At 43.5% G+C, this 21,037-nt stretch overlaps 1 protein-coding gene across 2 annotated transcripts in view; it reads left to right on the plus strand.

The window, feature by feature from the left end:
• Prkn (parkin RBR E3 ubiquitin protein ligase) overlaps positions 1 to 21,037 on the plus strand; it is a 1,199,352-nt gene that overhangs the window by 461,718 nt on the left and 716,597 nt on the right. For both annotated transcript variants that reach the window (XM_057763084.1, XM_057763085.1), the window contains exon 4: positions 3,780 to 3,901. In XM_057763084.1, coding sequence (XP_057619067.1) covers positions 3,780 to 3,901 — 122 coding nt within the window. The remainder of the gene's footprint in view (positions 1 to 3,779; positions 3,902 to 21,037) is intronic.

A 21,037-nucleotide genomic window follows, 5' to 3' on the forward strand; every position in this document is an offset into this window, starting at 1 on the left:
GTCCATTCACCACCTCTGCAAACCATGCACATTGCCCCAGTTTTAGGCACACAGCAGGTCTATGTTGCCATTAAACAAGTTGTAGTACATTGCTCACAAACCCCATTTCAATGCTCGGTCTTCTGAAGGAAAAAAAAACAAAAAACAAAAAACAGAGGTTGTGCTGGCAGCATTGCCCAGAAGGCCAGCATTTCAAAACAGCATGGCTACTGCTGAATCAGGAAAACCTCTCTTAAAAGAGCTGTTGCATGCTGCCAGCAAACAACAATAAGGTGTGTTAAACTCTGTATTTTTGTGTCTAGAATTCCTTTTCAAGCTCTCTCAGGTTTTTATTGGATTTTAGATGGCCTCGTGCCGCAAGGTTTTGCAGCTAAAGCTGAGTCAGGAAGCCTCTCTTCAATGAGAATGCTTGCCTCTAGCAACCAGAGCCCACCCAAGAAAATGTTGTTGTCAAGAAGTCATGCTTAACTCTATTCTTTTCCATCTAGAATAACTTCCCAAGCTCTCTCAGACTTTTAAGTGTATTTGGTCAGCCCTACATTGGCATGCCATTCTGTTGACTGAGGTTTTTGTCCTTCCCAGTCCTTCAACCAAAGAAATACACCAAGGTCTACATTAATTATAAACTGGCCCAGTAACTCAGGCTTCTTATTTATTAATTCTTATAACTTATATCAACCCATAATTCTTGTCTGTGTTAGCCATGTGGCTTGGTCCCTTTTTCAGTGAGGCAGTCACATGTTGCTTGTTCTGTGTCTGGCTTCCTTTGTGTTTGGGTGATGACTGTGAACTCAATCTTTCCTTTTCCCAGAATTCTCACTACTCCACCTCTACTTCCTGCCTGGCTACTGGTTAGTCAGCATTTATTTAAAATACAAGTGACATTGTCCCACAGCAACCCCCAGGGGTTTGCACAGTAACAACACCACCCCAAAGTTCTTAACAGCTTTCAGAGTTCTGCTGTGTTATGTAAAGCATGATGAACTTAGCTTATCAGTCTATGGTTAGAGGTGTTAAATAGACAAATTATTTTAAAACTTCTGTGGTTTCATGTTTTAAAAACTCTTACCATCAGAATGCTGGAGGATTTAAGGATAGACATCCTTAAATGTTCAACTTAATGATGAAGGTTGCAGTCAGAATTATGTATGTGAAGACTGTGTATCTCTCTGTGGTATAGATACATGAAGATTCCTACCAAAATGACTACAATTGATAAACTACAATAATGGTATTTAACTTATATGCAGTTTAAACATTTCTGCAGGTCTTAGCTTATTGTGTGAAAAGAAGTACATCCTGTAAACATGAGCTGATTCAGCTACTTTGGGTAATGAAGGAGAGACCTAGGGATTAGAACAAAAGATCTTGAAGGTCCAGAAGGAAGTGGGAATGGCAGATGCCCCTTAATGACTATCGTGCTGCCTCCCTGGTGAAGCTTTGGAGGACTTTCACAGGATCACCCTGCTGTTGTCTCTGGAGAGATGACTGTGTGAGTATAAGCTGCAGGCTCTTCATCAAGCCAATGGGAACCCTACCCACAAAAGTATGGGGCATTTGCTCTCATTCCTGCCCAGTATAGTCCAGGCCACAGCAGGACACAAAGCAACCTGCCCACTGTAAATTGTGTCACACTGCCAGCCAGGTAGGGAAGCCACTCCGTGTGGGGCTCTCATGATTCACCTGAACAGGCCTCAACTGTTTGCCTGAATGGAGCCAACAGCTTGAAATGTGCTTCAGCCAGGACTGCCCTGACCTTGATCTCCCTTAGACTGGCTATTAATCGGCTGACTCTGGGTAGCAAGGTGTAATGGATTGCGTGTCATCCTGTGGACTTCCAGGGCACCCACATGGCAGGCTGCATTTTGTGTCTGGCTTCTCAAGGACTCGGCGAGGGTTGAAGCATGCAGGGGTGGAAGGGCTCCTGTCTTCCCCTGATGCATCATTAGCTGAAACAACACCACAGACATTGCCGTTGCTGTGCAGGGAGGGAAGAGACTGCAGGCCGTGCAGTTTCAGCAAGGCTCCTCTAATACTGAGCACGTGGTACTCTCCTCTGCCCACACTTCCCCCTTTGGGAAGCTTTGGCTGTTCCATCACCCGTTCTCTGTTTTTATTGCTTAAGTTTCACAGAGAGTAATTAAAAGTGTGGGACTCCATTTCCCCCACTGCTGATAAGTTTTAACAGTGAGGAAACTGGAAATCCTTCACAGGGTTCACACAGGTCAGAGCTGTCACAGTTCCTGTGACCTTTTGGTTGTCAATCACGTATTATGTTATAATTACTGTAACATTGACTCGTGGCTCTGTGTTTCAATTATGATCTACATATATTTCATGTAATAATTATATTTGCTGATAACAATGCAATATTCATAGCTTGTATATCTTACCCACAAGGCACTAAAGCCATAGAGAGTTGTCAAAATAGACATTTAGTGTCAATGCAAACATGTTTTTTTAGTCTGTCTTCCCTTTCACACTGACAGCTACGTATTCATTACTGAGGAGGGGCCACTATAAAATGTATCGCAGATGCTTCCAAGTGTTCCTTATTTTACCATCTGTCTCACAGAGTTTTGTCAGATGCAGAGTAAGGCTGAGTAGAGAAACATCAGGGTCTTCTGGTGTTTTCTCATTATCTCTGTGCATTTCCGGTCAACTATATGATATGAATTTGAGTGACCAAAACTTTTCAGTCATGATCAAAAGAAATACTTATTCTTCCTAGATGCTTGTGATGATTATTAAAATATAATACGTTTACATCATGACAATCTTGTATCCTACCCCCTAGCAACAGTTAGATAATGATCAAAACTTAACAAGTAAGTTGGGGAACTTAGAAATTTAGAAAGCAATCATCGTACCCTAAGAGCTTCTAGTCAGTTATTCACAGACACAGAAGCATCAGATACCCATGAGCTTTCCTTATTTTAAGGAGTGGCACTTTGAGTTTATTGACACTTGAGAGAAATTATTTAATTAGATCGATTTATTTTATGTTTCTCTTTTACTCTTGGGAATACTATGCTGGAATGGCAGTTGTCCAGCTAGAGAGAGTCAGCAGAATGCAAAGCCTGCACTTCTGCCCAGGCTGCACCTCTGCCCAGGCTGCACAACTGCACATGCTGAACCTCTGCACAGACTGCACATCCATCTGCACAGACTGCACAACCATGTGCCCAGGCTGCAAACTGCACAGGCTGCAAACTGCACAAGCTGCAGGACCCACCAACCTCCATGGGGTTTTGGGCTCATGTATTACTGAATTTTGTCAAGTGTTCCCTAGAAACCCAACAGCTGTGGTCCAGTCACGCATATCATGAGGAAAGACTGACTTGGCTGTGCAGATACAATTCTAAGAGGAAACGATCTTGAGTCTTCACTGCTGTGTACAGAAGCATGAAATAGAATTCAGGGCTGTGGTCTCTGCATTTCCCAGACTCGGAATTTCCTGTCCTCTTCCCAGATTTCAGTAGCAAAGAAGAGTTTAATTTCCTGGTGTGCAAACACTCTGGCCAGGCTCTTGGCAGCAAGCTGTATACTCTGATGAGTAGGTCACAGGGCTGTTGGCAAGAGGAGAGGACACCATCCTTTTCAACATAAAACTAAATTTTCTAAGTTTCTATCTCCTCCTGGAAATGTTCATTCTTCCAACCTCAGTGCATGTTCCCGTGGAGTTCGTTGTGTGGCTTGCCTCTGACAGGTTTTGATAGAGAGTGTCTGGGCTCATTTTGGACCAGCACTGACTGGGCACTCTCTCTGCTTTTTTCCAGCAGGTAAACCCACCTACAACAGCTTCTATGTCTACTGCAAAGGCCCCTGCCACAGGGTCCAGCCTGGAAAGCTCCGAGTTCAGTGCGGCACCTGCAGACAAGCCACCCTGACCTTGGTCCAGGTAAGGAGGCAAGGGCAGTGTCCTCAGACGGCTGCTCTTGCCTGGATTAATAAACCTGTCTCTGTGGAGCCACCTCCCCCTGTTTCTGTTCGAGCATCACCACGTGGAAAGTAAGATGTTCTTCTGAGAGGTTGTGATTGCTGATGGCATTCAAATTTCATGTCAAATATAGCTTCCCTCTGAGCTTCCCTCTGCTCTGTAAATTCAGCTGCTATATACCACAGCCACATCTCCCTGACACAGACACAACACACATACACACATATGCACATACATGTATATATACACACATATACACACAAACACTCATATATACACACACAAACACACACACACATGCACACACACACACAATCTACATCTTTTTTTCAGCTCAGGTTTGCGTAGAGCCTAGTTATAAAAGTAGTAGCCTCACAAGGTGAAGGAGTTATTTTGTGGAAGAGACTCTGAAGGGATTTGAGAACTGGAAATGTGCTGCGTTCGGACTTGTGTGGTGTGAGCTGGGCTACACACGTAGAACACACTAGAGGTCCGCCTGGGAACAGTATGTTGAGGTTGATCGATTACGCGACAACTTTCCGCTAATAGTAGTAAGAGTAAGGGCAGTTGTAGAGCCCCCATGTCCGCACTGAGAGCAGTGGTACCAAAGTGAGCACTGCCACACCTGCTCACTTCCCGCATCCTGGCCCAGAGCCGTTCTCATGTTTTCAAATCACTGGGGAAGAAAAATAAAAGGATGAGCACCAGTGTGTGACTCGGGCCATTCTCTGACACTTCAGTTCCACTGTTCGTGAATGAAGTTTGGTGAAACCTGGGCCACCTCCTCCGTGCCTGTTGTCCGTAGCTGTGTGCGTGGACATGGGCAGGATCGCTGCTGGAGCCTGAGTATTCATTTGAGAAAAAGTCTCTCAGCCTTTGATATAAAATATCAGAGCAGCCTCTGAAAGGGTTCCATGTGACATGTGAAGTCCTGAGTGAATGTATGCTGTTGACGTGAGCTGGCCATATCAAGACTCCGTGCCTCAGACCCGCTAGAAAATGTCAAAGCCTTCCTGTTCACAGGGAGGCGCAGAAGGACAGTAAAGTCTCTTTCTGTCCATGTACATATGTTGATAGTGTATACAGAAAATGTCTCCAACTGCTTTCTCTGCCCCCAGATATTTACAACCTGAGGACTGCTGCCCTACAGAGACTACTCCTGCCCCGACTAAACCTGTTCCCTCGATCTGCTGTGCACCATTGCCCTGCCTCCTTATCTATCTGCATGTAATCACCTCCACGTTTAGCTGTGTACAGTGGCTCTCCCACCCACTCTGTTCAACGTATATGATAAACACCCTGAGCTTCCAGGCTCCTGAAGCTTCTCTGTCAGAGATTTCAGTCCACCCAATCTCAGCCTGTCTATGTTTCTCCCTGAGTTTGTCTTTTCTTTATTCTCTTCCCGCCCCAGTCTGGTCTGCCCCGGGAGCTATGCCGGACATTACAGTAGACTGATATTGATGAGGCATAGGGCAGTAGCATTTGGAAAGTCTGATTATCACAGCCGTGAGAACAAAGGCAGAGAAGCCCAAAGTCCAAGGGAGTCAGTGCTCAGCTGGGGATAAGTATCCCAAGTACCAGATGGAGACCCCAGTGATGAGGGCTGCTCAGAGTTTGCTGTGCAAGAGATAGGAAGTCAGGGAAAGTCCTGATCAATGAGAATTTGGGGATTTGTTTAAGATCTTAAGAACGTACTGTATAAAAGAGAAACCATGAGTCTGTTTCCTCAAACCTGTGATTCAGTGTTTACCTAGGATACAGTATTTTTAACTAAATAATGAAATCCACTGAGAAGTCATATCATTTGATCTGAAGCTATTACAGTAGGCCTCCTCTAGCAGGCTCACTGAACAGGACTCCTGCCTCAGAGCAGGCTGCGTGGGTCCAATGGGAGGGTTCTTCCACTTCCCCCTCTCCTTTGCTGTTCTTAAGTCAACACGTGGCCTCTTTGTCTGTCCTCAACCTGATGGCTTTCAGTGGTAAAGGTGTCCTTACTTCCTGGAGTGTCTTAATGCAAGCAGCAAGAGCGATTGACCCCTCTTCGTGCATTGCATCATTTATTGCATGTCATCACTCTAAGTGTCATCAGTAACCCCATGTTTGATTTGAGAAAGTTGAGTCTTAAAGGGACCCAGGAATTTACCCATGAAAACCAGTTTAGGCAGGCTGAGTGTGAACCCATACTGTTTTGTTTATATTAAGCTCTGAGGATAGTTTGCTCTTTTTCTCCATACAAATGAATATATACCTAAGGATCACACAGACAACACCCAGAACTCAGGCCAGTGATAAAGTGTGTAATTATGTCTGGGACGGCAGGGGAGGGAAAGATGCTGGGGCACAGGGAGGCTCAGACTGTAACACTGGCTAATAGACAACAAGCTATGGAATAAGACTCACTGTGGCTGAATGTTCTGTTTCGATTTTAATCAAGATAGTCATAAGTATATAATTTTATATGAAATTTGTCATTTGAAAAATGTGCTTTATGGAGGACAAATAGAGAAGAAAAATAAAATCCCAACAGAAAAATAGCAAAACCTTGTGGCTTCTGTCTCCATGTATCCAAACAAAGACGAGCATGGTAGACACTACATGGTAGGTTGATGTTAGATGCTGGTGCTGACCGGAGCCTGGGTGAGATAAGGACCCAGTCAGAGTCAGAGAGGCACTGTAGCGTCTGGTTGAAAAATGGTTGTGGAGCCATAGTGTCCCTGGAGCACAGCCAGTTCCCTGTGTCCTGCCTTTGTCAGTTTGGGGACAATCCTTCACTGACAAGACAGGGTGTATCTTTGGTAAGGAGATTATGTCACTATAAAGAATGCTTAAGACAGCATTCAGGACACATATAAAAATGTCAACCTCTTTCCACCATCATTCTGTCACCGTCTACATACATATTTATCTACTTGTGTATATGTTTGTTTGTGAGCTGCTGTGAAAATCTAGGTAGAACAGATGCTCTCTCTTCCTCACTGGATCAGAGGCAGCTAGGATTTCAACTTCGAGGAGCTTCACCTTCCTCTAAGAGGAAGTCCAAGCCTCTGATTTCCAGGACCATTTCCAAGAGCCATGTGTGTCAGTCCAGAGGTCGCACTCTGCCCCATCTCACCTGCTGTCCCCAGGACCGCCTGAGATGTCCTCCGTGATCATCACTGCTCCAATTCTCCTTCTGCTGTGCACTATTCCATCTGTGTGCTTTGTGTGGTCCGACAGCCTGCCCCTGTTCCTCACTTTATCCCCATCAGCTCACTCTCTCTTACCTGTACACCACAAAGCAGTTTATGTTGAATGTCGGTTCTGTTTCTGAGCTCTCATAATTGACTTCATAGGGCCACGCCCTTTTGAAAGCCTTATTATGATGTATTGACAACAGTTTGATAGTTTCCCTACTTGGGTTCCTTATCTATATTTTCCTCTGATTTTTTATGACACATTTACAAAGTGGTAAGTGTCTAACCGAGAGAGTCCAGTGTTGTTCCTCTTCACCTGTATTTCAGAGGTAGTGGGGCTGGTCCACAGCAGAAGAGATCTGATGCTTTGGTCTGTTGTCGAAATGACAGTTTTCACAGGACAGCTACGCACTCAGTGGCAGGCAGTGGAACTGCTGCTTATCCTGCAGGTCAAGAAGGGTGATTTCTATATAAATAATAGTCATCTGTTCGGTTTCATTTTCCAATTCTTCAAAAAATTCAACAGCGTATGCAATTTTCTCTGTTTATGAAAATTTGAAAATATGATATCATAAGTAGGTGACCAATTGCAATCAAATAGTGTGTGTGGTTCATTGAAGAATAGCTACAAAAGTATTCTTGAAGGAGAAAAAATAGAATCATCTTAGCTAACTGAGTTACTTTTGAACATATGTGTTCATTTCTCTTGTCTAGAGAACCCTGTCTGCAGAGTGGTGGCCTGTAGCATGTCTTTGTGGTCACCTCTACATGTTTTGTCGTTATTAGATATTCAGTAATGATGCCAGTTCTCCTCAACTCTACAGACACTGGGCCTGTGGCAGCAAAGGGTCGTTCACACATTGGTTTAAACCACACTTCTCCTTTCATGTGCTGCCCCTAATAAACGGGCAAGGAAGATGGACATTAGCCATCTCTGTGCTAAGGGGAAATTGGAGTCTGAGGTTTTGACATGACCTTGCAAGTGAGTTGAGAATCAGCTCACACACCAGGTTCTCTACCATTTCCAAAACAAAATATCCCTTCCATTTCACGGTGACCTTGCCCAGGGTTTCAACTAGATGGAGATCATCTTTAGAAGTGTGAGTGCTCGCTGGAAAGCAGTGAGCACAGCTGATTGAAAACACATGGCAGGCATTCAATTTCTCAACCACTGCTTCAAAGATTACCCACTTGGGGCCATGCAGGAATGAGATAGGGGCGAGCACAGCAGGAGCTGCTCTGTGCATTACTATTGTTTCTGGCTGTAGTTTTGAGCAGTTAAATGGGTAATTTAAAATGACTCACGCCACTGTTTCAACTACTTTCCTAGGACCTGCTCTTGCAGTCCAAAGCAGTCTCAGAGACCTTTAACGCTCTGACTGAACTGGGGACTTTAGTTCGAGTTGCTGCTGATAGGGAGGGCTCTTTCACTCTGAGGGATCCCCTCGACCCCCTGCAGACTGCCAGTCTCTGGTCTAACCCAATGGGACTGCTTTCCATTGAGGGTGAAGTATCGTACCCACCCCATCATCACTCTCCGCACTGCCCACATCCTAGGGGATGTCGGTTTCCTCAAGAAAAGGACTAAGTACGTCGTTGTATGGTGGGAAGAAACTGACTTATCCAATTGGAAATAAGCTTCAAATATACAAAAGGTATTTAGAGAGTCAAGTCATTGTCTCCAGTAGCACTTGGAGGACAGAGCAGATGCAGCCAAGAGTCAAGAGAATATGCCTATGTGCACGTGCTGCCTTGGGATACTTGCCTGCTAAGCCCACTAACACCTTAGTTTCTGATTAAAGCTACACATGGCAGATCTCTCCGGTTCCCACTCTGGGTTACCGGCGTTATCCACCACTGGAATCTCTTTGTTTGCACTCAGTTTGTTAACTTAAAATTAATCAGAAGCCAGGAGATTACTGCAGCCAAGAAGTTTGGATGATATTTCCCCTACAATCACTATAATTACTTTATCTCAGAAAGAACTTTATCTCTGCCACCCTAATGAGACAGTCTGCCTCGGAATAGCATTAAAGCTAAAAGGTTTCTGATGAGAAATGGCGCAGTAAATAGAATAAGATGTAAAGTGCCTGGCATGATGGATTTTGTTTAAAATTGGTTTATAGATTAGGCAAAATTTATGGGAGGAAATTTATTAAGAAATATAGTTAAAATGTGTAATCATTCTTAAACTTAATATTTGCTGCAGATTAATTGTTGGTCAGGAGTCTGCTTGCCTGGGAAGCTATGCACATCCTTGTAATAAATTGCAGTCTTGGGCTTATATCTAAGCTTACTTCCTTTCTAATGTCAACATCTGATGCAATTGTCCCCTCTTTGTGTCTTATCATGTTGACTGTCAAGTGTTTCAGAGATTCGAGAGTGCAACCAAGACTCTGAACACTGCATGTCTCTTGAAGTCTTTCTGGGTGTGTTTTGTACAGCTACGTGGCAGCTGTTCTTGCTCAGGAGGCCTCCAAGGAAGATTCATCTCCTGGCAGCTGCAGCATCCAAGCCAGTGAACAGTCAGGTCCAGTGTCTGCAGAGCAGAGGCTGGGCCAGTGCTGGATTCACCTCCACCTCTCACCCTGCAGTTTTTTTCCCTGCCTGAGCTTTCTCATGCCTCAGAACCCTTTTGCCTGCTGACTTTTGCTGCCCACCAGCTTTAGCTGTGCTCTCCATGGTGCTGATCAGTTTTATTTGGTGGCCTCTTGAGGGAAAAGACAAAGAGAAAGCAGTACATAGTGACCTAGGAGATCTGAAGAGCTCAGAGCACATAGCTCGTGGCATGCATACATGTGTGTGTGTGTGTGTGTGTGTGTCTCTGTGTGTGTGTATGTGTGTTTGTGTGTTACTATGTTAGGTTTAGGTAGAGGAGCCATTTATAAAGTCTGACTTTGGTGATTCACAGCATTCTGAGAAGAGGCAGCTCCTAGAAATGGTCACAGGGCATACAGATAAGGCATACACATAGAGGGCATGACTGGAGAATGTGCTGGATGTCTTGAGTTTTCAGGACATTTTAGGCTTGTTTTAGTGACTCTCGGTGGGTTCTCCAATTTCTAACTGTGGCTCTGGTGGGAGAGACTGCAGTGAGAAGAACATAGAGGGGATGGAAGGACACAGGACAGGGGAGAGGGTAGGACAGGAAAGCGGGAATTTCACCCATTTCTCGTAGTAAGATGGGCAAAGCTGGAGCCAGCACACAGGTTCAGACTGGGAAAGAACCCAGTGCTCTGGCCCCAAGGATCCTAACTATTGGATACCAGAGGTTCACTTACATTTGAAACCAGACAAGCTATGGATAGTCTTAGGTACAAGTAGATCCCCAAATTGAATGGGATATAGCTAAGCTAATTATTTTTACTTTTAAAAAAAAAAAAGCTTTGGAATTTGAGTTCAGTGCCCTCTACCTCATCCGTTCTGGGACAGTACTGCCCTCTAGCTGGGACATTTGTGTGGTGATCATGACCCCCAGAGATGGGAAAGCCAGCAGTCAGTCTTGGACAAAGGTAAATAGTTAAGTCAGACCAGAAAGAGGTGAGATTGTCTGACAAAGGTGGAGCTCTAAGTGCGTGTGTGTGCACATTCATTGGTGGAAAGAGGTTTAAACACAACCTGGGACCCCCACACACACGTAGGGTGCGATGCTGACACATTTGGGTGGGAGGAATCAGCCCCCTCTTTGGAGCCACAGTGATACCTGGAGTATAACAGGTGAAGGGGTATTTCTGGAGAACCTGGATCACTGTGAGTTACAGAACTCACGCCCAGAAAACCAAAAATGATGAAATGAGGAAGATGCCACAAACTGAAAAGGAATTGTTTCTCTTTGTGCTGGAACTTCATCAGGAAGAACATTTAACATAAGAGAAGAAAGGGAAAATAAACAACTGCCTATTTTAATCAGTAAAATGTTATTTAGACTTAAAAACAAGCTTAAGAAATTGGTACAATGTTACCAGCAGAGCTGTTGGCAGTTATCAGGTGTCCTCTTCTCTTCTCTGTTGTCTGAATCCGCACACAGGCTGCTTTCCTGCATGCCCATATTTCACAGCCAAACATTTGTTATGCTGCATTGTTATTCGAATTGATTTCAATTAATCCAACCCTGCAGAAATGATGTCAATGTTTCTAATTCATTAACTGTTTAATCTGATTAATTATTTTCCTTTAGACGCCAGTGGCAGTTGTCATTCACTGGTGGCTCCTCCTCCTGCTGCACTTCTGTGAGGGTTTAGTTTTGCAAACTCTAAGGAAAGGAAGGAGTAGAAGCACACTGTCATGGCAGAAGCAGATATCCCCAGCCCAGCTTTTAACCTGCCCCAAACAAAGACTCAAACACTTCTGAGAGGCCAACCCAGAACCTCTAGGTGGTCACTCACAGTTCCTGCTGTGAAACCTGCCTGTGCTCACGACACACGTTTCTAGATGAAATCCTCTCAGCCATAAGCATGAAATTTAAATCACTACTTCTGAAAAAAATATGAATACTTTCATATATGTAGGAGTTAAATTCATTATTTCTTACTTCTCAGATACATGGTCTTATATGTTATAAACGATTAGTTTTATGCCTATGACTTATTACTGACCATGAACCAGAACCTGAACTCAACATTTTACCTATCTCTATCTGTTAGCTGCTATATTTGAGCAGCTCTTTCTCTCCCTTAATTTTCATATCTGCCAATCACTATTTCAATGAGGGACCTAATGTCTATGTGATTTGCTTTTGAGTTAGAAGATAATAAAATATGTGTAAGTTAGCAGTGACATGGATTTATTGATTTATTTAATTGGAAATTAGAAATAAAATTACTTAGAATTTATTTCTCATACAGTAGGATATATTTAAAACTTTTATGATGGAGATATTTATTGGAACTACCTATAATGTTTTGATAGGTCACAACCTATGGATATGTCTAAAGTATAAGGAACAGATAGAGTTTTCTATAGGAAAACCTCCAGATCGTGTATTTAAATTGCAGTTGCAGGTACTTTTTAGAAGTCAGTTTGCTTTGTTTATTGGATCAAGTGCTGCCTGCTGGCATTAGTAGGACTATAACAGAGGTGACCCACAAGGACAGTGCTGTCCTCGCTAGCACCAGCTGGACTATCTTACGTCGCTGCCCACTGTCCTTCACGGTGCACCTTCAGGTGTCGTGGTGTCAAGTCTGGGGATGAGGCAGGGGGAGCTATTCCGTTTTATTTAAAATAATGATGGCAATAATTCTCAAAAATCCTCAAGCTGGTTCTTTGATCCATTTCACTGTTCATAACTGGGCTATGTCACCAGTGACATTAGAAACCAAGTATCTTCCGAGCAGAACTATAAGAGCTTTGACTGGCCTCAGCAGATCTCACTGTTCTCCTTGTTTGTAATCGTGAGTTCCCAGTCAAACCAGAGCTCTTTTTAATAAGAGAGAAGATGTGCTGGGTCGGAGTTAGTTGCAAGGAGAAGGTCTGCCTGTTCTTCCTGGTCACCCAGCTAGCTTAGCCCCGAAATAACCAGACAGAAACTGTATTAATTAAATCACTGCTTGGTCCATTATCTCTAACCTCTTATTAGCTAACTCTCCTATCTTGATTTAACCCATTTCCAATAATCTGTATATTGCCACATGGCAGCGGCTTACCAGGAAGAATTCAGCATGTCTGTCTCTGGTGGCTCCATGGCGTCTCTCCCTCTGCTTTTTTTCCTTCCACAATTCAGTTCTGTCTTTTCCATCTACCTAAGTTCTGCCCTATCAGCAGGCCCAAAGCAGTTTCTTTATTAACCAATGAAAGCAACACAAAGACAGAAGGACCTCCTACACCAGGAGTGACTAGTGGCAGCCATATTGGTGCTGGGTGCTGGGTGGCAGTGACTAGTGGTAGCCATGTTAGTGATGGCCACTGGGTAGGAGTGACTAGTGGCAGCCATGTTGGTAATGGGCACTGGGTAGGAGTGACTAGTGTCAGCCATGTTGGTGATAGGCACTGGTTAGGAGTAACTAGTGGCAGCCATGTTGATGTTGGGTGCTGGGTAGGAGTGACTAGTGGCAGCCATGTTGGTGATGGGCACTGGGTAGCAGTGACTAGTGGCAGCCATGTTGGTGTTGGGTGCTGGGTAGGAGTGACTAGTGGCAGCCATGTTGGTGATGGGCACTGGGTAGCAGTGACTAGTGGCAGCCATGTTGGTGATGGGCACTGGGTAGGAGTGACTAGTGATAGTCAGGTTGGTGATTGGCACTGGGTAGGAGTGACTAGTGGCAACTATGTTGATGATGGGTACTGGGTAGGAGTGACTAGTGGCAGCCATGTTGGTGAGTGCATAGTTGTTTTAGATAAAGTTCCAGATGCACAGATTTCTTTACTGAGTAAAAATTTTGCTTTCATATGCCATATTTGCATCAATACCTTTACTCTGGCAATTTGACCAGGCTTGGGATTGTTCTGGTGAATGAGAAGCCACTGCTTATCAGGGGTTCACTGTACACACAGTTGTGACTGCCTGCTCCTCTGCAAAGTGAAATTGATATAGTATCCATTTATCACTTAGGAGCTTTATCAAGAATTGGGGAAATAAAAAGCAGATCTTTAGTGCAGAGGGCTAATTTATTTGTTCTTTGCTTAAGAAGTAAATTACTTCAAAACCTCACCAGGGAAACCTAAACAGAATTTAATAGTCTTGTCCCAGACCATAATAGATCTTTTGTCAATGTTTTGTTAAAAAAAAAAAAAGGGCCGAGCCTATCACCCCACACTAATAAACTGTGGGAGACAGGGGAGTCCATTGAAAATGCTGCCCTGGAATTAGGCAGGGCATTCAGTGCAGGATGGAGATCTGTCTGCACATTATTTTATAGAAGCCTTTGTACTCACGCATGCACGCCTTTCCGCCTGGGAATATCAAGCTACCTGCACAAATGTATCATTAAAGCCAGATGGGAAATGGAGAGGTTAATTGACTTTACTTGGGTCACACAGTGAGAAGGAGACTAAGCTGAGAATTAATTCCTGGGAACGGGAATGCAGCTTCTCCCCGAAAGCTCCTTCGCTGTGTTACGTGAGTTTTCTCACCAGGGCACAGGGAGAATTGAGACCTGTTCTTTAGCCTCTTTCCCAAGAGTCAGTTTTATCCAGCTGCACTTCCTGAAGCAAATCAAGTCTCAGCAGCAGGATAAGGGGTGGAACACAAGCGTTTCCTTCAGTGCAGTGACAGGGCTCATGTACCCAGATAAATGAAATCATGGATGGGGGAACGGTCACAGATTAGGAATTTTCAAATTGTTGTAATATGAAGCGGCAGGGCTGCGTCCCCGGCACCCAGCCGCCCGCATGGCTAGCTTATGCCCCAAAATAATTACACGGAAACCGTATTCTTTTGAACACTGCTTGGCCCATTAGCTCCAGCCTCTTATTGGCTAGCTCTTACATATTGATCTAACCCATTTCTAATATTCTGTGTAGCACCACGAGCTGGCTTACCAGGAAAGATCTTAACCTGCGTCTGTCTGGAGTGGGAGAATCATGGCGACTCCCTGACTCAGCTTCTTTCTCCCAGCATTCTGTTCTGTTTACTCCACCCACCTAAGGGTTGGCCTATCAAATGGGCCTAGGCAGTTTCTTTATTAATTAACCAATGAAAGCAACAGATTAATACAAGACCCACCTCCATCATCAAATGACTATCCAGCCAAGTTGATCTGCTTTAGTGTGTCATACCAATGAAGCTAGAACCTTTGGTGTTAGCCAGTCAGCAAGGCCACATGCATCTCTGAATATTTTTAATACCCTACCACTACTTACTGGTGTGCTTGAACTAAGGGTTCTCGCAGACATCTCTAATCATTGTATTCCAGGCCAGTGTCAGAATTACTCCCGATTCTTGTGCACTATAAATCATCAGTAGCAGGGAGAATTTCATATTCCTTTAGAAAACCACTCTAATAACTATGCACTGACCTGCTGCCTGTGAAGTGACCTGCAGTTAAAATAGTCAGATATGGCCAGAATTGAAAACTGGCGTCATCAATTTAGAGACAGACAAGTTCCCCTTTCCCATGATAGGCTAAAAACCTGAGGAAGTAGGCCACTATTTAAAGCAGTTGTGGCAAAGTTCAGTGCAAGCAAGTGTGACATAACCTACAAGTTGTATAGTGTTGCTGTAAGCAGATAAACTGCATGAATAGAAACGGAGAAAATGAGATACAAGTTCATAAGACAAATAGAGTGTGACCAAAAATCTAAAGCAGAACTTGTCCCTTGGGTGCCTCTGTATTCATTCATCACAAGATTCAGTTCCAGAAGTATTGCCTTGCCTGTCTCTGTACCCATCATAGTACACAACATACAGAATGCATTTGTAAAGCATAAAAAATTAACTTAAAGCTTCATGGTCGCTGCTTGCCTTGGCTTATCTGTAATCTCTGATCAAAAATGGTTTATGTAGTCTTCCACTCTGAATCTCCAATCCCAATAGAACAATGTTAGGTCACATGCTAGCTGGCCTTCCGATGGAGAAGCCTCGCCTCAGCGATGTGCTGGTGTACCAATCCTCTTCAGTCCCTGACTTTCACTGCTCCCCACCACAGCTTTCTCTTTTGCCCCCCGAGCTTTCAGGGACGTCTTCTTGGGCAGAATGGAACATGGTCTAGTTGTAGTATTTCCTCATTCTCTCTGGGGAACACCAGTGTGCTTTTTATTTAGATAAAACTTGGGAACACAGGCTAGACCCGACCTGAGCTCACTGACCAAGACTGATGTATAACAACTGTATTGTGTAATTTCCGTCATTCCAATAAGTTTTCCACCTTTTGATTTAAAATGCGGTTTCTGTCCTGTTAAGGCAGGATGTAGACAATCACAGTGCAGACTCCCCCAATGCCTCATGCTTTTTCTCTAAGCCGTCTTAGTAGGGCAACTTTTATACACGCTGGTTGGCTGGAAATCACTCCACGTGCCTAGTAGGTAGTGCAAGGGAATTCTCTGCACATCTTTTACTAAGATCTCAAAACTGCTCAAAAAATTAAAGTCTATTCCAAATTATATACCTTTCTTTGCATTTGTGATTTGCATATAGAATCTAGACTTCTTTGGGCTGTTGATATCTGCTGCATTTGGTGCTCTTACGGAAACCTGAAATCTAACAGTATGCTATATAAGCTAAATCTGTATAACCTTTAAGAGTTAAAATATATTTTCATTCTCAGCATCTTTCTTGATATGTGAATCATGTGATCTTTGAAAAGACGGGTATCACAGTGGCCATTACATTACCTGAGAAAAGCATACGAGGCTCTCAGGCAGAGCAAGGCCTGCTAAGGGGGCATCATTATCTTTAGCACGCCATACTTCTTAGCCTCCCTGAGGCATTTAGAATGTTTTAGATGTACAGGATCACTGCCATTCTTTCCTTCTAAGATGTTCTTCTGTTTCCTTTGATTTATGTTTTGGAGCTCCTATCTTTGCTGGGGCCATGGTTGCCACTGACATGTTCTTTGCTTAATGTCATGTTATAGCTGTTCCAACCATCTATTAAATTCCATCTCAGAGTATAGAGATAATAAAAGCTGAAAATGAGCTGAAATGTTGGACCCCTGATAAGACAGAGCTGCTGTCCTCTAGACTAAGTTAGATGCAATAGTCTTTCCTGGGGATAAAAGGCTTTCCAGTTATCTATCATGAAGGATGCTGGGAATACTAGAATCTGGCTGTCCTAATGTGAGTGCTGGTCCTTTCTATTGTTTGCTTAGGAAAGAAATATAACTTTTAATAGTGATATATATAAGTTTCCATTTAGAATAGTATGTTCAGCCATGAAGTTTTATTTCTTTTATTTAGAAAACTCTAATTTTGAGGATGTGACTGAAGATGAATTGGTCTTGACATTAAGTTCTATATTTGAATCTAACGTGTCATTTGCTGGAAAAGATTTTTAAATTACCCAGTACAACTTTATCCAGTACAATTTAGTGAGCACTTGCTTTCAAATGACCATGTATTATATTGAGCCTGGAAATTTTGGATGAGCTCAGAAAAAAATCTATAACATTGAAAAATATACTTTATGTGAAATATATGATAATTATTGTAACAAATTGAGGAAAATGACCATTTGTATGTTCAGAAGCAGAATTTAATACAGATTTCTCAACAATGCCCATTTCACCTTTATTGAATGAGCTTGTATTAAGGTTATAAAGGGTAGACAACCTAGACGGATGCTGGTGTCTTGCTTTAATTATAAGTTTATGTGTAACGGCTTTAAAGTAGATGCTTCATGTAGGGGAGAGAAAACGGGGGAAATTGCCTCCTGCAAGTTTCTCAAGGATTTACAGATAAGCCCTGCTCAGTGCCACCCATTCTGCTTCAAACACAGGAGCTGATGAATCTTCACAGCACGTAAGAGACTGTGTGTGGATCAGGATGGGAGTACAGGCAGAAAAGTGGGGCAAGCTCAACGCAGAGGGTCCTAGAAGCCTGAGCATGGGATGAGAGGCAGCCAGTTGGTTTATCGTTTTATACCGGAGGAGGTGAATGTTTTCCCTGCTCCATTTTGCTGTCGAGTGTGTGATTTGGCCGGTTAGAAGGGTAGAGAAGAAAATCTGAGCACATGCAGTAATTAGTACAGCTTGGTGTACAGTACTGCTGAGCCGCCTAGGATGGCAGCCACCACCATATGTGACTCCTGAGGTTTTAATAAGTTAAAACTAGAGAAAAAGAAACCTTTGGTTCCTCACCACCGCAAAACTCAACCTGGGTTTTGAGGCAGAAGTCCACATTATCTATAGGATCTTCTTATCTCTCTCCTCTCCATAGTTCACATCCAGATACCTCCTTACCAGACTGTTAGAGGTCTTCAATGGGAGAGCACGCTGTGTGCTCAGCACCCTGTGTGCTCAGCATGTGAAAGCCCAGCGCAGTAGCCAGTGTGGTGCTGGGTATCTAGGCATAAAACCGTATCATGCTGGGGACTCTTGATTGTAAAAAATGCTATTTTTTCACGAAAGCGGTGTATATTGGTCCACTGATCTTGTTATTTTTCTTTAATATTTCTTTCTTCAAATTGGCAAAAAATCACGCATATTAGTTTTTCAAATATGTTGAAGAAACTGGCAAAAATGACCTAACTGGTAATAATAGATTTTAAACATAGGTGAGAGAGAGTTTTGATGGGCTTTAGTTTTTGAATATTTCAAATGATACAATAATATTATCCAGTAAATTAATTAAAGACGAATACATTTTGGGTTAAATTTGTTGAAGTTTTCTTTAGGAACAATTATTGCAGTTCATCAAGACATAAGCTAACTTCTCTGTGAGCCCATGCAAGAGGCACATCTGCCCACACAGGTTCCTGATAGAGCTGGGAACAAACAGCATCCAAGTACCAAGTCTTTCACTGGCCAGCTTCCCTCGGCTGCCTAGGAAGAGAGTGCTGGGAGCGTTCCTCCAGGCATGTCCAGACTTGTGGACATCCTCTGAGTCTCCTCCTAGAGCCATGGCCCCTCCAGGCTTCTGTGGGTCATGACCTGTTCAGGTCCTGTTCAAGGACTGTGATGGAGTGTCAGGAGCCGTGTCCCCCCAAAATTTACAGGAAGCACCGCCGTGGGAGCAGTGTAGTTCAGAGGGATAAGGCATATGCGAGCATCTCCCAGACTATTTGCAACTGATTTACTCGACCATGACTGACACAGAGGTGCTCACTGGGATGCAGCAGTTGCTCCACTTTGGTCTACTGGTGTCTTCAAGGACTAGGATGCCCTTCCATGGCTTACCAGATTCCAGGAAATGTCCCGAACCTTGCTGACAGATAACAGAAGAGCTTCTAGCACAGGAGATACATCAGGAGCAATGTCCCCGAGAATGAAGACATTGTCCACTAAGAGAGAGACCGGGACAAACAGGCAGCAGGTGGTTTAGGACCCTGATATAGAAAGCTGCGGATGTTCTCAGTGTTCCATTTTCCCGTCAATGTGAATGTTGATTTCTTCTATAAAGGCAGTAAACTTGAGATCAGTAGCCTTGTTACATACAGTGGCACTTTATCTGGAAATACTGACTCTTGATGACCAAGTTGCGACACAAGAAAACAGTCCCATGTCCCAATATGCAGGCTTCCAAGACTTAACTGTGTACTTTAGCGAGGAAAGGAAACCCTTGCATGCTCCTCGCAAGCTCCTTCAGTCTTCAAGAGAGACCATTGCGAGGGAAACTATGGAGAGCGCCACTCCCACCAGCTGCGCCCCTGCTGTATGGAAAGCTGTTTCCATTCTGTTTGTTGAGTTGTGGCTGGGTGATGTCTCCGAATACAGCATTTCTACCCCAGTTGCCCAGTTCTACGGTAGCGGATGAACTACGATTTTATGTCTAATCCCTGAACTCTAAGCAGCTTCCCTCTCTAAAGACTGCAGCTTAGTGGATTTGCAGCAATCAGCTAGAATTACCACATCACAAATACAGCAAGTAACTCTGAGCCATCCCAGTGTGGGACGGAAACCAGCGGATGGAAAGAAAATATGTAAAGCGGACACATTTTGCATAGAATTCTCTCCTTTCTAACTCAGTTATCAGTAAGATGGCAAGCTAGGAGGTTAGACTGCTGTGGTCATTTGTTCATATTCTAGAGTAGATGTCCCGTATCTGACTCATTACCAAAACTGAAAAATGTATTTTCAGGGTTCTGATAGTAACATGACCAAGTTCTCTCCTTGGATGTATGACCTTAAGTGAGACCTTTGATGTTTTGAGCCTCTTCACACCTTTAAAATGAGAATGTTTGATCAGCAGTGGTGGCATACGCCTTTAATCCCAACACTCAGAGGCAGAGGCAGGTGCATGTTTGTGTGTTCAAGGCCAGAGCTAGTTCCAGGACAGCTAGGGCTGTTACACAGAGAAATACTGTCTCAAAACAAAACAAAAGTTTTTTTAAAAAAAATAAAATGAGTCTGTTCAGCTCCATCATTGTTCAGCTCCATTTTGCCTCTCTCCCACTTCTGAGCTCAGTGTCCCTGTGTCCTTCTCTTACACAGAGACTCCAAGGGATGCTGAGTAATCTGGCAATGAATAACAGATCTCTAAGGTAATCTGCTTATAGCCCAGTGCCTTGGAGTGGCCAGTGATCCTTCATTTCTTCTCTTTCTTCCTTCACTCTAGTTGCCAGTTGCTTTTGGGAGCCTTAGATGGACCAGGTTGGATTCTCTGATTTGTTCATAATACACTCTCAACACTGGCCTAGCATGAGCCTATTTCTGTTTGTTTCTTTATCCCTTCCTTTCTTCATTTTCTGCATTACTTCCTCCACCCCATTATGTTCAAGAAGCATTTAAACTCCACTGTGTGTGAAGATCCAATATCCTGGTGGAGCCTGTGAAAGCCTCAGCTGGTGTGACCATTCTGCTCCCCCACCTCACCTAAATGTGCTAAATGTCTAGCATCTGTTTGCTTGTACTTGACAAAGAAAGAAATACCCCTTGCTATTAGAAATAGCAATAAAAGGGAACAGTTTCTGTGACTTCTGTTCTTAATCACCTGTCTGCCTTGGCTGTACTTGCTTCAAAGCACAGAAACAAATTCATGCCTTGCATCTTGCAAACACTCCAACCTTTGTGGCTTGACCTGGGATGAGAACATCTCCACCTATTGGCATTAAACTTTTTCACTTTTTTCCTTCATCTGCTTCCTCAGCCCCACTCAGATCTTCGCTGAGATGTGGAATTAGCAATAGGTCTTTGTTCTTTCTATCAAGCAAGGTATAAAGAAACAAGCTTTATGTGTTGAAAAGTTTCTCTGCCGAAACATATTTTCATCTGCTGATGAGACCTGTGTGCTGTCAAACAAAGTTAATAGACTTCACTTTGCCTCTTAGCTGGCGTCCTCTTTGATCTCTATTTTTGGCTTAGGCCAATGTGCCTGTCCTGTGGCCAAAGTTAAT

This window comes from Chionomys nivalis, chromosome 2 (assembly GCF_950005125.1).
Source record: "Chionomys nivalis chromosome 2, mChiNiv1.1, whole genome shotgun sequence".
NCBI lineage: Eukaryota > Metazoa > Chordata > Mammalia > Rodentia > Cricetidae > Chionomys > Chionomys nivalis.